This window comes from Salminus brasiliensis, chromosome 18 (genome assembly GCF_030463535.1).
Source record: "Salminus brasiliensis chromosome 18, fSalBra1.hap2, whole genome shotgun sequence".
Classification (NCBI taxonomy): Eukaryota; Metazoa; Chordata; class Actinopteri; order Characiformes; family Bryconidae; genus Salminus; species Salminus brasiliensis.
In genome coordinates this window covers 17,057,211-17,074,232 of record NC_132895.1, presented here as the reverse complement: position 1 = coordinate 17,074,232, position 17,022 = coordinate 17,057,211, and the positions used below count along the sequence as shown (strand labels likewise).

Genomic DNA, 17,022 nt, shown 5'->3' with positions numbered 1-17,022 from the left:
TTGACCACACTGACTGTAAGTGTGTGTAAGTAACATATCTATTTATCGTGACTGATGTTTTTTGACAGATTTCCTACTGAGCACTTTATATTAAAACCTCTAGTCATCAGCTTTAAAGCTAATTGGAAAGAACAGCAATCAGAAATTCTTAAGCATCTGTATTTAAGAGCTGCATTTCTTCACCTTTAGACTGTAGGTTCATGAATTAATCTGGCACTTCCATTATTCAGCAGCTTCATAATATTTTGTTACTGCAGTCTCAGCCACTTGCTTTTGCAAGCATAAACAATTTAATTCAGCTCAAACTTGGTGCCTTACTGAAGAGCGCAAGCCCCGTTTGGCAGGAAATCCTCAACATAAGTGGCTACAGCTTTAGACAGGTAGGTCATGCTCCCGAACAGGCCGCTGGGTGCACAGTCATAAAGTAACCTGCAGATGCCATTGGACTGATCTTTTTCCAGGAGACTGTCATCTGCTCCCAGGTCTTTCTAAAATAGAGGAGACAGTTACTGTCAATTCAATGTGTACATGTGCTGCACAAGGCCAAACAAACTTTACACGCCTGAAAATAGGGGTCAAAATTATTTCTGGAGCAATGCTGTAAAACTATATTTGCATCCCGAAGAATCTTTCAATGGAAAGTTCTTTAAAGAACCATTTGTGCAAATGATACTGTGTGTGTGTGAAGTTTAATCAGTTTATGAATTGACATGCCATATCAAACAGATCTAAAGGCTCTTATTACATGAAGGACATATTAGAAAGACTAATATCCAGTGTTCTTTAGGAAGTTTGCTTAATCTTTCAAAGGAACTTTTCATCATTTCTCACAAGGGGCTGAATGTGCTGGTGAGTGGGTGTAGTTTGTAATGGAAGCGTTATAAATTCTCCCACTTGTAATTTCTAATTAACACCTAGTTCACTGGGAGTGCAAGTAGCTCATATTTTCCCCAAAGGGTGTTACTCTAAAGTAGTAGTATGCCAGAATTGGCATTTCTTACTCCTAGGCTCCTCATACAGCCAGGATATTTTGAGCTACCACTAAAGTGCATTTCTGGACAACCTGAGAGATACAGCGCCATTGCTGAAAGTGAAAGAAGGTGAACTGACACAGTAGAGTAATATTAACATATTTCACACAAATGTGACTCACAAGCAAGTGAGTCCTGTCCGCTTTACCAAAGTTATATTGAGCAGATAGCTGCATGCTGAGCCTGCTGTAGCAGTCATGAAGACACTATACTCCCTGTTACAGGTCAGTGAAGCATCACAATGACTTTATAGCTATTCATTTGTTTCCATTATGTTGCCTTAATGGTGGCTGCTGAAAACTGAACTTATTAGACTCTCTTCTGTGAAAGAACAACAGCCGCAGCTTTGTACAGTTAATGATGAAGTCCCTAATGCGTTTATTGCTGCAGTCATGGACCATAAATTCAGAGTGTTGTAAATTCATAGATATGGAACACCTCTCAGCCAATCACACTGCAAGGTCAGAACTAACTGTGGTATAGCAGTAGCTTAGTAGCTTTAAACTAGTGTTTGATATTATACATGCTATGAAGTATTTGGTAGAATAGCACAATGTCCCTCAGTCTTCTCAGAACTCACGATTTTATTACGTTCATATTTCTGTTCATCCATGTTCTTTCACTACAATACCCAGCATGCATTACACAAATATATCAATCAACTATTGGGATTTCTTTGGGAGTGCTGGAGTTCTGACTGCTAGTTTAACACTGATAAATAGGTTTGGGTTCTTCCTCTCCTTAAACCAAAAATCTCACAAAATCTCACTCTGAGATGAGAAGGTAGTTTTACAGATGGAGTGAAGGTTATTTTTCCTTTTAAAGTGTCTCTTTAACAGGGCTATATGTTCTGATTAGTCTGCTTCTGGCTGTTTTACTCCTTGTGAGCCACGTGGTATTGCTGAGTCACGTATCTTCTGATATGGCATGGATTAATTGTAATTGTAGAGGTCCAGATAATCCAGAGCTGCACATATAGCTGCTGAACCTATTAGCAGCATATCTAGTCTAATTATGGTCTGAGGTATTATCCCTAAAGCACAGAAGGAGGCTCATATTCCCCATCATAAAAGAGAAGGTTATAAGAAAATGAACATTTACAGACCAACCTCTAAGCTCCACTGCCTTTATAAAACCTCAGAAACTATGATAAATAGTCAGATTATCACATAGCATAACATTTTCAGTCCTTTTGGTACAGTTTCAGACATTAGCAAAACAATACAGCTGCAGAATCTCTTGTATATATATATAAGAAATCCATTCCAGAATCTGAGCTACCAAAACAGCCTGAATTTCAATTAAGTGTTTTGGTCACATCCTATACATTTGCATGTATCAATTTATTCAGCCTACTGCAGCTCACCCCATTCATGATGCACTCATGAATGCCTCAGCCTAAACTAAACTAGACAGAGTATGCGAGAACCAATAAAACCAATGATCATTTTCATATATCAGTTACAGTAACAAAAACAGTCTGTTTAAAGAGAGGTTAGAAAATAGTCAAAAGAAATGAACTATGTATGGTACATAAAAGCACACAAACATTCTTTACATTTACATTTCTGGCATTTAGCAGATGATCATCCAGAGCGACTTGCAAAGTGCTTAGTCATTCACTCAGAATATCTAAAGCTAGTATCAGAAACTCTGTTTTCAAGAAACGTATAGATACAAGAGAGCTCTGACCCTCTCAGAAATGAGCCACACAAAAATAATAATTTGCAAGCAATGCACAATTGCTTGATTCCTTGAACCTGACTGTAGAGGCTGGGGAAAATAACAAGTGTGCACCACAGTTAGTGCAATAAAAACTTTGAATAGATATCAGTCCTTTATTAAGTGCTCTCGAAAGAGGTGAGGTTCAGGTGAGGTTTAAAGATAGCAAGTGATTCTGCTGTTCAGACACTCAGGTGGAGTTTGTTTCACCAATCTGGAGGCTTGTCTTACATGTGTATTGAGAGATGGTGGATCAAGCTGAGCAGTACTTGAAGCACAAAGGTCTCTTGGTACGGATCAGGTTTTGACCATTGCCATCACGTAGGAGCTGGACCATGTTTGGCTTTGTAGGCTAGCGTCAGGGTTTTATATCTGATGTGGACTGCTATAGGAAGCCAGTGAAGGGCAGCTAGGGAGTGACATAGCTAAACTTTGGAAGGTTAACCCCTTATAAAGCCTGTGTGTTATTATAAACTTCTTTTACCAGAGAATAGCCCCACCAGTTTGTACAGAAATCCATGTAGTTACCGAGTATTATGCCTTAGTGTGTAATACGGTCATTACGGACCAAACTAATAGATCCAACATGGTTAAGGTTGGGGCCCTAGAATGAAAAGTTTATGGTAGTAACATACCTCAAACACTGTTGTTTTTTCACCAAAAGAAATCCAGCATAACTAAAACAGGGCTGGAAAACTGTGGAAACCTAAACACACCCAGCCCACCAGCAAAGGTAAATCAACTGTGATAATGTGTGTATGAGGCTAACCTGGTCTTGGTAGAAGAGATTGCTGGCCAGTTGTACAATCTGGTCCACTTGAATGATTCCCCCAATACTCTGGATGTCCACCTCAGCCAGCATGGTGAGCACTAGAATGGTCTCCACCAGCAACTGCCTGTACTCTGGCTGTGGAACACGGTTCAGGACTGTCTCCACATGCACTGCAAACTTTATCTCACCCGGAGTCATCTGATAACGACATTAAAAACGAAATGAGTGGTTTTATAAAACTGATTCTATTACACTGAAGAACTCAATAAGATTACAGTAACGTATGGGGCCCAATAAGTTACCTCCTTTGTAGTTGATGATGAAAGGACACATCCCTCAATGGAGAGCCCATGACACTACGAAAGAAAAATAGGATTTCAAAATTTCTTTGCATCACAAAACTTATGATACATCTGTGAGACATCTGTACTGACCTTCTGCAGAATCTTCCATACTTTTTGGTAAAAACCAACTGGCACTTTGTTCAGAGCTCCATCCAGGCGTCTACGGCGAAGCCACTGGCCTTGTCTTGTATCGCGGACCATTGTAGCTCCTGCTGAACCTTGAAATGACTCAATGGATGGCAGTCTATACCTCTGAAAGACAACAAAAGTTTCAAGGCAAAAATACACAAAGAACAAGTTACTTTGGTCCTTTAAGGGGATATTTTGAAGTACTTTATAGCACAGTAAACACACAGCTGCATTTAATTCATCCTTACAGTGCTCCTTTGGTTCATCCCGGGTTAAATGAACACTGTAGGTGTTAATTCTCCACACACAATTTCATCGTGACAGAATTTGCCTTTGATTCCATACACTACTCACCCCTGCCTCAATACTGTCAAGATCCAAGGAATGCACTGATAAGGGCTGAAAATATAAAAAGAGAGATTAGCCAGAAGCCAGTTTTCTCAAAGATCAGACAGAGCGAGTTTAAATCATGCATTGACTCACCAGCTTTATGTCATGCTTCGGCTTACTGCCACTTTTTATCTGACCCTTAGCAGAACCAGATTTGCTCTTGTCATGAATAGAGATGAGTGGAGTTAGGACATTTCCAGTTGAGCGCACTGAGACACAAGCAAAACATAAAGTCTGATATCAGTAAAAGAGCATCAACAAAAACCTGATGCAGGATAAGCTTACTGGTCAGCATTAGCCACATGTTCGCATCATTTCTTCTCTAATACTTGGTTATCTGCCCCCTTGCTTTAAAGACAATAAAGATCTGTTTACCATGGCATAGTGAAATGATGAGAGTTAAGTACATGCAAGTAACATACCCTGAACCCTAAACACCTCTAAATCCGTAATCAGAATCCGTCTTGGCTTGTTATATGTAGATCTCCAAAATGTACATACACCAGCTCACTAACGAAAGCACTGCTAGCCCAAGTCAAAGCTGGTGAAGCAGTAAAATGCCAGTCCAAATCCTACAGACCAATGACTGTAAAAGACATTGATGCTGTAGATCCATTCCCTTCCATGCTGTAGAAATGAAGACAAGTCACATTTCCCTCAAGGCCGCCGTTAAAGGAAAATCAGTGTGTTTCATTCTGAGCTAAAATAAATAAATAAGATTGTAAAACAGCATGTTTCACCCTAAGCCACCTATGTACTCTTTTATTTATTGTACTCTTGTATTTAAAATAAGCAATAAATGCTTTCTATGGCACCTTTTAACACCAGCACAATCCTGTCAGCTAAAGAGTACACCAGTTTTTGAGGTAATCCCTATCCATTTGACCCCAATAATCCAACAAAGTAGGTCTGCATTCTTAGCTAGAATTGGTGTGTGACTTTTTCAGTATTTCAGTGTCTCATGTTTAATCATGTGTGCTAAACCAGTCACATAGATCTGGACATATACGGCTTCCAGCTGTCATCTTGAAGTGTGGGAGTGTCAATGTCTTCCTCTAGGACATGAAACTCAATGGGCCTTATGCACTAAATTTCTTCGTCAATCCCACCAATGTTGGGGGGAGCTTATATATACAGGTAATATGTGGTGTAGGTCAGCGGATCAATAAATAAACTCACCGCTTCTCTGAACTCTAAACTCTTTTCCACTGAGGATGTGGAGCAGAAGGTTGTTGAGCTCAGATGGGCTCAGATTCATCAGACTCTCTGTGGCTTCCTCACCTAAGATCAGAATAAAACAAATGTATATTTTTTTCATGTTAAAGAAAAAATAAAGAATGTTCCCACAAAATGTTTATTTCTATTGCATGTGTTTGAAATAGACATACCTGAACAGTTGAGGGACTGAGCCAGTTCAGTGACCATGACCTGGATAATGAGGCCAATGCGGATGCGGAACATTTCACTGAAAAGGTTTGGTTGTGTGCGGATGCTCATGGCCAGAAAGACCATTATTTCCTGCCAGTCACAGACATGAGTCTCAGAACAGATACACACAACAGTAATGTACATTTATTAAAAAGGGCCCTTTTTGCCTATACCAGTCAAATGATTGAGAAGCAAAGTCTAACCTGAGTGAGGATAGCAATGGTGAGGTTGTTCTCACTTGCTTCATCAATAAGTCTGGCCAGCTTGTCTGGTGGAAGGGGACTATGTGGAGGCAAAAACAAAAATAATTAATTAGATGTTTAGATGGTGTATTGCACTGTCTACAGTGTCTGTGTGTTGGTTTGTATGCCATAAACTTACGCTGATATGGTTCTCTCTCGTGGTTCAGGAGGAAGACCCACTGTTAGATGCTTCTGGTGAGCAAGTAGGTCTGTACATGCCTGTTGTTACAAGATCATTCCAATTCATATGGATTTTTAACAAAATTATACAAAAATGTTTAAACAAAAAACACCAAGAAACTCTAAGTGACCACTATTAATTATACACTGACTATTATACATTATTCAGTAGCCAGTATAGATCATTCAGTAATAACTGTAGATCATTCAGTAACTACCAGAAAGCATTCAGTAACGACAATAAATCATTCAGTAACTACTAGAAATCATTCAGTAACTACAAGAAATCATTCAGTAACTACAAGAATTCATTCAGTAACTACTAGAAATCATTCAGTAACTACAAGAATTCATTCAGTAACTACTAGAAATCATTCAGTAACTACAAGAATTCATTCAGTTACTACTAGAAATCATTTAGTAACTACTAGAAATCATTTAGTAACTACAAGAAATCATTCAGTAACTACAGGAAATCATTCAGTAACTACTAGAAAGCATTCAGTAACTACTAGAAATCATTTAGTAACTACAAAAAATCTTTCAGGTACTACTAAAATTATTTAGTACTTACTAAAATTTGTTTGATGATCTATTCAGTAACTACTATAGATCATTTAGTAACCACTAAAATGGTTTAGAAACTACTATAGATTCAGTAACTATTATATGTAATTTAGTAACGGCTATATATAATTTAGTAATGACTATATATAATTTAGTAACGATAATAGATCATTTAAAACTACTATAGATAATTCAGAAACCAATATAAATTACCCAGTAGCTATTATTTTCATGTTGCCAGCTATTCCTTTCCCTCTTGCTCTTCTTTTAAAAGGAAGCGTGTCTATGTTTCATTTATTAATGATTTATTGCTCTGGATTATTTAGTAACAACTATTATAAATATAAATATAAATAATTATAATTTAAGTATTTATAAACATAAATACTATTAAGTATATATAAGTTATGTGGTTTCAGGTTTTTCTTTTTAATTTAGGGGTTAAAAGGACATTCAGCTTTTCTTAGCAATCTTTGACATTTTGGTTCAAAGAATATAGAAGTACTTTAGTCAGTGGAATAAAGCAGTACATCTTTATTAGGTCCAATATTAGTACCTCATCTAGCTCTTCCACTTTCTGGTGGAGCATGCCACACACCATCCGGATGAGGCCCCAGTGTCTCAGACTCCCCGCCTTCTCATACAGTTCACTCAGAAGTCTCTTCACCATCCAGCCTTTCCCATGTAACCTGGTGTCCCAGTCCATGCCTCTGACAACACAGACTCCAAAACATTTAAACTCCTTTTAACCTGCGCAACATTAGCACTAGATGTTTTGTTAGAATCTTGATTCACTTTCCACAGAGGGTTCTCATGTTCTTACTTGTCCTTATAAAATATGTAGAGAATGTCAGCCTGATCTTGTAGGTTTTGGCTTTGTTTCAGCATCTGCACCAGTGCTTGATAGTCAATACCTCCATCTACATTTCGGGGCAAGTTCATTGAGGGAGTGACTCCGTTCTGAGGGGTCTGGAGGGGAAGAAAAATCCAGGACAGCATGAGATCAGCTAATCAACTGTAATCAGCTCATGCCTATGTTTTTTACAGATATGTGTTTCCATTGACCTGACTTTCATCAAGGTGGAGGATGGGAGGAGGTTCATGGAACAGTTTAATGGGGAGATACATATGTACATCTGTGAAGGGGTGCAAACAGAAGAATAACATTAAAAAGTCATAAAACAAAAGCACTAAGCTGCTCTGGAGCTATAGCTACATGGAAAGATATCAATACCAATCAGGCAGAACACAGTTTCTTTTGAAACTCACTGTGTATGTCCAGCACTCTGGCTTTGTGGACCAGAGACACCATCTCTCGGGTCCTTTTTGCAGCAGCTCTGAAGCGGTTGAGTCCTCCTTTAATAGTGCTGATGGGAGTATGCTGGGGAACAGCAAACAGCTGGTCGAGATACTCCGCCAGATAGTCTACCTCTGTTAAAAGACACCAGTGCAATATATAAACACACTGTTTAGCCGCAAATGCTTGCCTCTCTCAGTAGAATGACTAAACAGTGTTCTTTACTCACAGTGATCTGGCATTTTGGGCAGCTTAAGTTAGAAGGCTGGGCCACCCTTGATGAACGCAGGGTAGGAATGAGAGTCAAAATTTAGGAACTAATTTAGGGAAAGAAGAGGAGTTTCCATGGCTCCCCAACTTTAGTTATTTAATAATATTCTTCCCTAATCACACTAATGCTCATCCATATTGTCCTAGAATGTTGTCCTACATTCACACTATTCTAGAATGTTGTCCTCCATTCCTCCATTCCTACTGTTCTAGAAAAGTGTCTTTCACTCACACTGCTCTACAATGTTTTCCTTTATTCTTACTGTTCCTAAATGTTCTCCACCACCCATACTGTTCTAGAATGTTCTCCCTATTCACACTGTTCTTGAACATTCTCTCCCATTTACATCGAAAGTACATTTAATGGTTAATTTTGATTGATGGTCTTGTTTGGTTTATATTCTTGTACAGTAAAGTTCTGGTGTGTGTTGGATCAGTGTGTACTGGGCTTAAGTTCAGATACAGTCGGTTAGAATAAAATAATACAGACAATAATGCTCCCTCACCGCAGTCCATGAATGTCAGGTGAGCGCAGCAGGATGTGTCCAGAAACGAGGGCAGCTTCCCGGTGTTCACTCTGAATGAAGGAGCCAGATTTTTTTTTCAGAAGCTTAGCATTTGCTTCACACTTAAGTCAAGCAACACTCTTAGATGCTACCTTGCTCCTGCGTAGTAGCCGTCTTGTAGCTTTTTCAGCGCAGCCAATATGGCAGGGTCAATTTCTTTGTGATCATCACCTGCAAGTACCAAAGACAAAAGAGACTGTCTGACTAACCCTGATTCCCCCTATGACTTTCCAGTGTAAGCTTGTGTTGAGGTATATTGTGAATACTCACTCAGCATGCTCTGTGAGACTGGAAAAGTGACAGTAGGCCTGCCAGTCATCCTCCAGCGTGAGCACAGGTAGGAGATGTCAATTCGAAGCATCTCCACAATCATCTTATTATCCAGGGCCAGGTAAAAGTGCTGGGGGTCTATGAACTAAACACAATAAAGACAAAATCAAGTAAAGCCTGACCTCACCAAATAATCAGTCAACAGTTTGCAGAGATGGTTAGAGTAGCATACTTAGGTAAACACGACGTAGAAACAACTTAGAAGTACAAAAGTAACTGGTTAAACTCCATGTAGACCTGTAATGAAAATTCTTAGTATGAGCAGCATGTATCAGCATTAGAACTGAAGTTTGTTAGAAGCTTCTTCAGCTTATTGGAATAATTCTGGTGTACAATAAAATGTATAAACTCCCCCAAGCAACAGCAAAGGACTAGGGACTAGGCATTATGGGCTCAACGTGAAGGGTAAAATATACCTAAATAAAAGCAAACGGCTTAGGGAAGTTCAATCGATTTGCTACCCGCCTCTGTTGATTGAAATATCTACAGGACTGTGTGATAAAATCAGTCTACATCATTTTCACTCACTTGAGGGGTAAAAGAGAAGATGGTGTTCCGCATGATATAGAGTTTTGATGTCCCCAGCACGCCAATGTGCCGATAAGGCCTTCCTGTCAGGCCTAGCCTTTGATTGCGTCCTTTTAAGAGACCATAACAACTTTAGCTACATTTGACAAATTAAACATTTGTTTCCCTGGGTCCTGTTAGCACTCAGTTTAGCCTACCTAGTCTGGCATAGATGTGACTGAGAACTCTAGAAGGTTGGACTCTAATAGGATGGATGTCCTCCAGGGTTTCCGAATCAATGCCATTCTTCTGCAGGAGCTGTTTGATTTCCTTTGTCTCCGCCAAGATAGACACTGAAAACAAGAACTTATGTGTTGTGGCACAATAAACAATTTAAACTGGACCTGGACACATGACTATGTTGGAGGTCTTTAAATGTTCTTTACACTCCATTTAGAAGATAACTAGAGAACAAGATAACTAAAGAACCATTCATTGATAGATTATTTAGGAAACCAGATAGATAGATAGTTAGACAGATAGGGAACCAGAGGTGGTTCTACTATGGTACAGCGTATGACGCCTTAATTTCTAAAAGTGTGTGCCTTCAAAAATGAATTTCATGATTCAATTAAACATACGTTTTACTTGCAAAGCTGAAAATATGCCCCCAGAACTGGCAAAGCATTGTTGCTATGCAACAAAATACTGCATCTGACATACCCTGAACCACAACGTCAGGCTTGGGTGTGGTAGAGAGGCGTCTGTTGAGAGGATCGATCTCTCCAGGGGCTAAAAATCCCTACAAGATCAATGGGAATAAAGAAAGCCTTTCAGCAAACTCAGACATAGAAACTGTTCTGTCTGTCCTTCTTTATATGGTGGTGAATGGGCTTAGAGTATAGAGCTATTCTTTAAAGAAAAAAGCCCACTGATGGGTGTTTCTACATGTCTCAATAGAGAAGGAGTAAATATTGCACGTTTGTTGTAACAAGCAAAAAGTGTCAGATATTTGTATTGTAGAATATAAAGCACGAAGGGACAGGCAATCAATTTTTACAGTACCTCTGCCAACAAGTTACCCAATATGTACAGAGACTGGCCCCATTTCAGTGGGCACTTGCCTAATGGCACTCGTTCCACAGTGTGGGGATTGTTGTATTCTTCATCCACCTTCAAACAAAATACACAGGGTTAGAGTTCAGGGTCTCTTGAAATAAACCAGTGATCTTCAACATAGTGACTGATTATCTAATACTGTTCAGGGCCATATGCTCCTTTATTTGAGCTTTCCAAATCGAACAGAATGCCATGCTTGCATGCACTGGTTGGGTCATCGCCGGTCGTTACTGACCTTATCTGGAGGAACGCTGTAAAGCTCAGGAACGAGACGCAGTCCATCTTTGCCTTTGATCAGAATGGAATCTAAGGCATTTCTGTACTCTTCCACCTGTATATCACACCAGACAAACTCAAACGTTATCTCACATACAAGCAAAAATGCTACATTTATGTCAAGACTCTAAGACCTAAGCCTTTTTTATTCTTATGATAAACTCCACACCTGTTCTGGACTTTTGATGAAAATTCCATCCAGGATAAGATAAGTCCAAAACAATGGCCATTCACACTCAATGTTCTCAAAGAGCTGCAGCTCTGAAGACTCATAGTGTATGCGATTAGGGTCCTGAGAAGACAACCAGAGGAAAAGCTTGACCCTACACTCTTTTTAAGAGTACACAGGCTCATGAAGATGATGCAGATGTATGTAACCATATAGGCCAATATGATCTGTCATTGTTTTCACCTCTTTGGGGGTTCTGTGGCCATCTCTAAGGAAACGACAGCATCCATATCTGCCCTGTGAAAGAATAAAGGGGTTTGTGCTTTATTTTTCCCTATAAAATTTGTGTGGATTTATGTACCCAAAAATGGTATGTAATGTAATTTAAATTGAACATTTCAGGCTGTGTTGGTCACTAATATACACAAAGGTATTAAGATCTTTCATTGTTTCTTCTGAAATCAAGAGTTTTTTAGGCTTCCTTCTGAGCATTGCTGTGGGGTTTTGACTGCATCCCAAACTCACCCCAAAAGTATTGGATGGATCACCATCATTCCAGATAACACAGTTCCTCTGCTCCACTGCTCAATGCTGGGGGGCTTTATACCCCTCTAGCTCATGCCTGGCATTAGGCATGGTACCAATAGGCTCAAGCTTATCTACTCCAGAGAGTCCTATTCTACTGGCAATACTTCTCTACAGGGACTAGACAAGTTGTGTGTATGCATTTAGACATTTGTCTCAGCAATGGGCGCAACTTAAAGTAGCTAAATCCATTAGAAGGGGCGTCCACAAACATTTGGACATATAGTGTATGAAAATGATCTTTGTTCTGATTGGCTACCCTGGGATTTGCCTCACACAAACCTTCCTTCTAGGGTGTTCATTTCACACACATGTGTTCCAATAGTGCACAACGTGCTCTTTGGGTTACCTGCAGTCTTGAGATTATCTCCTCCTTAGTAATGTTAACAATGTCAATGTCCTCAACTGCAAAAGCCGGGTATGAGATGATGGAAAGAACCCCAGCATCAACCTCTTTGGATGTCGAGGCCCTGGGCAACATGGAACTGAGGATAGACTGTTGAGACCAGGCAGTGAGACAGGCAATAAGATACTAAGCTATTAGGTTAATGAAGGTATTAACTTAAATGGTAAGGAGCAGTGAATCACACTATAGCTAAACAGCTTGGTTCCTCCTTCTCCATTAGCTGTATAATGTAGCAAAAAAAAAACAATACAAAGCCCTTACTTGGCAGCGCTGAATGTCATCAGATAAAGCGTGAACTACAGACTCGGGGCCTCCTTTGGCACCAAAGAGGTTCAGTCCATCCAACGCCTCCAGAGCTGCCTAAATTGCCAGTAAAACATCAACAGATCTTCAGACGTTCAGATCTTCAACAGATCTTTACACATTTATGTAATATAATAATGAATGTCATAGAAAACACAGATTGCAGACGTATACATTATTTTTAATGATAATGTCATTCTCTTACCTTCGCCATTCCAATTGAGCTGGCATTGATTTCAGGGATGCCTTGATTTGTCTTGTCTCCTCGCTCCCACATTCCAAAATCCTGAACACCATCCCAAAGAAAACCCACTGATGCTTAGGCCTGTGGTCACACAGGCAACATGCAGAGAAATAAGACATCTGTCACATCCAGTGAATCTGTGCTATACTGGAAACTTACCGCTACTTTGTATGCTGACTCGATGTAGAACATAAGATTCTGGATAACGTCGACTTCATCGCGTGTGTGCACGATGTGCAGCCCTGTTTGCAATTATAATAACAATGAATTCAGTCTTTTCAAACAGACGAGATGATCTTATATACATTTTACAATATTGGCACAGATGAGGGTTGCTGTCACCTGAAGCTGTCATTTGAGCCAGGAAGAGCAGGAAGACGGACGTGGCGTCCACCTGTAGATGACCCCATTGGTGATCACCTACCACAGTAGCGCAGGTGCCTGTGTGGTATTTGGCATGCAGGCAGTCTGTGGTGCTCTTGCTGTACTTAAATTTCTCTATTTTGTTCAGCTAAAGATACACAAGAGGAATTCTGGTGATGTTCAATGCATGGTAATATCTTCTGAATAAAGTCATTTGTAGTGCTGCATTGTTTAAGGAGCACTTCACCCAAAATAAAAAAAATGGAACCCTCATCACATCTGGTGTAAACATGGTGTAAACAATCTTACAATCATGGCACAATATTACAGCAGGATTTTTAAAGACAGTTAAGAACAATGAAAAAAAAAAACTGATGATATATCTTAGAAGCGGGACGAAAACAATTACAGGTAATCCCACAAGCACACAAGGTCAGGATGTTAGATTTTTTGTTCTTTTTTGCTTGATGGCTAATGCAGATGATAATCAGAAGATTGCTAACGTTACTTCTAGGAAGTGTTTATTTTTATTAGCCTCCAGATCAGTGACTGTACTACAAGCAGTCAGCATTTTTTCCTAGACGAAAGCACCATTTTAAAAATCATCAATTCTGAAATTCTGTCAAACAAATGAGGTTGCTGGAGGCTGAACTGCACTACAGAATAATACACATAATGACAAAGAACATATTAAATGCTAGGTTAAGGTCACTGTGCTCTTTACATTTTGTAGCTTTGCTTATTATGCAAAGAGTTCATACCTGCCTCATCATACACTGCAGCAATGCCCGCATGAGTTTAACCACACTCTAGAAAGAGAGAGAGAGAGAGAGACAGACAGAGAGAGAGAGAGAGAGAGAGAGAGAGAGAGAGAGAGAGATATTAAGAGCAGTCAGCCTTTATTTTGACCTTCTACTCTCACCAACTGCTGTAACCAACAAGAAACTTGAGCTGAGTAGTTTGCCCCCCTGGCATTTCCACTTGCACATTCACATTCTCTCTTTCAAAGGTCCACTTAAACTGTACATAGTTCACATTTCAACATATTAATATTTACATGTACTAATGCTTAACCAAAAATGCAACCTTATAAAAAATAAAAGAAATAAAATGCATTTATACATTTTTTTATTATTTAAAGTTCCCAAAGCACAGCAAACTATTTAAATGGGAGACATAACACATAATACACACAACAGGCATATAAACAAATTACAGTAAGAAGGTTCTGAGGGTTCTGAGGGTTCTGAGTGTGAGGCAAGCTCTTATTTAGATTTTTTTTTGGTTTCATTCAGTGATATTCTTTACATTTTAATGGCAGTCCCTGCAGTGCATGATGGATCCTACCTGTTCCAGCTCATATGCTTTGGCCTTGTCTTCGTCACGGTCAGCATTTTTTCTGTAGGCTAGACTCAGACCCCACACAGACAGTATGCAGTACACATTGTCTCGAACCCAGGCATGAGGGATATCATCACTGCCTGGAATTAACCCTGTCACTGGATCCTGAAGAATGATCCACAGAAAGAGAAAAAAGTAACGTTTCCTGCAGATTAAGATGATATACTGTACTGCTGTGGGAAAGGATTTGTCACCTCCTGATTCCTTCTGTTTTTGCATATTTGTTACACTTAATTGATTCAAATCTTCCAGTGTGTCATAAGACAAAGATACATAAAACTGCTTTATGTTTATATTCTCCTTGGCCTAATGGCATACACCTTCAGCAGGCATGTCATGATTGCATTGAACATATATGTCAGAATGTTTGTGGAGACCCCTTCAAATGAATGCATTCAGCTACTTTACGTCTCACCCAATGCTGACACAGATGTGCAAATGCACACACACAGCATGTCTAGTCCCTGTAGAGAAGTATTGTCAATAGTATAGAACTCTCTGGAGCAGATAAACATGAACCTATTGATCCCATGTCTAATGCCAGGTGTGGGCTAGAGGGGTGTAAAGCCCCCAGTGGAACACTGGAATGATATTGTTTCATCTAATATCTATGGGATAAGTGGGGAGTTGTCACAAAATGCAATCAAATCCTCAAAACAGGGCTTCATAATCTAGTAGAAAGCTTTTGCTGGACATTTAAAATTTTGGAAGAAACAATAATTGAGCAGGTGTCCCAATACCTTTGTTCATAAGAAGCCTTAATTGGCATTTAAAAATGTACAATTACATTACATAACATTTTAAAAGTAAGTATATTTTGACCATATAGTGTGTCAGAGTTGAAGTTCCCAATATTAACATTGTAAGTTTTTGGGCAGTGTTACAATTTTCATAACAGTGCCTCTGGTTAGCATCAAATGATTGGAAATTGCCAAGATGTATTTTGTGTCATTATTTATCTGTAATAAATGTGAGTACATTTTGTAGCATGTAGAGTCTGAGTAGTAATGACAGCTATATGCACATAAGAACTCTACTGCTACTTCTATCATCAAAAAACATCAGTGACCCAGTTTCATTGGCAGACAGTTATGCTCATGTCATAACTGTGCTTCCACCATGTTTGACAGATGATGTGGTATATTTTGATATCTGCTTTCATCTCTTCAAAGAATCCTATTCTAGAACGGGGCAGGCTTTTTTCAGATGGTTTTAGATTCTTGAGTGTTACCCGAAATTTGCTTCAGCAAAGCATCTCTTGATTGTAGACCTTGACAATGATACTCCTACCTCCTTGAGAGTGTTCATGAACTGACTAGATGCTGTGAAGGATTTTTCTGTACTAATCACTGGATTATGCTATCATCTACTCTAATTGTCTACTGTGGTCTACCTTCTTTTTTTTAATGTGCCTGAGCTCAACAGTGCATTGCTTCTGATTACTTTAATCTGTCTTTCTGGTAGGTTTGTTTTGTTTTGCTTTAGTCTTTAGTTTGAGTCTGTGAATATTGAATTTGGAATTTGTAAAATTTGGAATTTTATAAACTGTTATTTTATATAATATTTTAAGTGAAATCCCATGAATTTAAGCTGCAAGTCTATGCTTTAATCATATCTTGATTGCTTAATTTCACATTTATAGAGGTGATGTAGCTACAGAGTCAAAGCAACAAAAATACTGGAACTGCATATACAGATGTAATGCAATGTATGAAATCAACATGCATTACCATTTAAATGTTGTTTTAACTAATGTTTAATGTCACTGTTGTCATAGCATTAGCTCAAAAACTGGTCTACTTGAAAGACTCCCTAAGTGAACAGAAATAGCATGTGAGAGCACACAGCACATGCACCACAGCATCAACACAGCACTAGTTTCCAAATGCTGACTCTCTAACTCACTAGTTGTACTAGTTGAACTCACTCCAGTAAGTCTTACCTGGTGACAGAGGATGGTTTTTTGGACGATTCGTGCATAATTGTCAAGTTTGACTCCCGAATTGCTGCGACTTCTCATGGTGTTTAGCTCTGGAACCCTACTAACATTATTGGTAAGAGGCTTCTTAGCACCTAAAGTTACGCTATCTCTTACCAGGCATGTGAGACAAGCAAATGTCAAAGTCTCGGGGAAGGGACACCCTGTCCGGCTGTAGGCCTATCTGTTACACTCCATAACCAGAGAACCACAAACACTCCTCAGCTGAAGAAACCTGTGGAGTTCTCTATTAACGATTTCTAAAATGGGATAATGATCTTGTTGTTCTCATTTAAAAACCCCAACATATGGACTATGCGTCTCCAGAAAACTTTACCTAGTAAATTCAAGGACTTTAGTATTTATTTATAGGATTTATATAATCTCTAAAGCAGGAGCATGT

General features: G+C 39.1%; 1 protein-coding gene across 1 annotated transcript; it reads right to left on the bottom strand.

The window, feature by feature from the left end:
• Positions 1-14: 14 nt before the first annotated feature.
• Positions 15-16,661, bottom strand: phka1b (phosphorylase kinase, alpha 1b (muscle)). The gene is made up of 32 exons (XM_072662536.1): positions 16,584-16,661; positions 14,588-14,746; positions 14,002-14,049; positions 13,220-13,388; positions 13,037-13,119; positions 12,839-12,919; positions 12,592-12,690; positions 12,274-12,420; positions 11,583-11,636; positions 11,340-11,462; positions 11,130-11,225; positions 10,841-10,948; positions 10,499-10,577; positions 9,994-10,128; positions 9,797-9,906; positions 9,209-9,353; positions 9,031-9,109; positions 8,879-8,949; positions 8,075-8,236; positions 7,871-7,941; positions 7,629-7,774; positions 7,362-7,515; positions 6,198-6,277; positions 6,020-6,098; positions 5,777-5,906; positions 5,568-5,669; positions 4,482-4,597; positions 4,353-4,397; positions 3,960-4,121; positions 3,828-3,881; positions 3,523-3,723; positions 15-488 (listed from the first exon to the last, which is right to left on the bottom strand). Exons 1-32 carry the CDS (start codon positions 16,659-16,661, stop codon positions 315-317), a joined length of 3,540 nt encoding a protein of 1,179 aa, XP_072518637.1. The 3' UTR covers positions 15-314.
• Between the last annotated feature and the right edge of the window lie 361 nt (positions 16,662-17,022).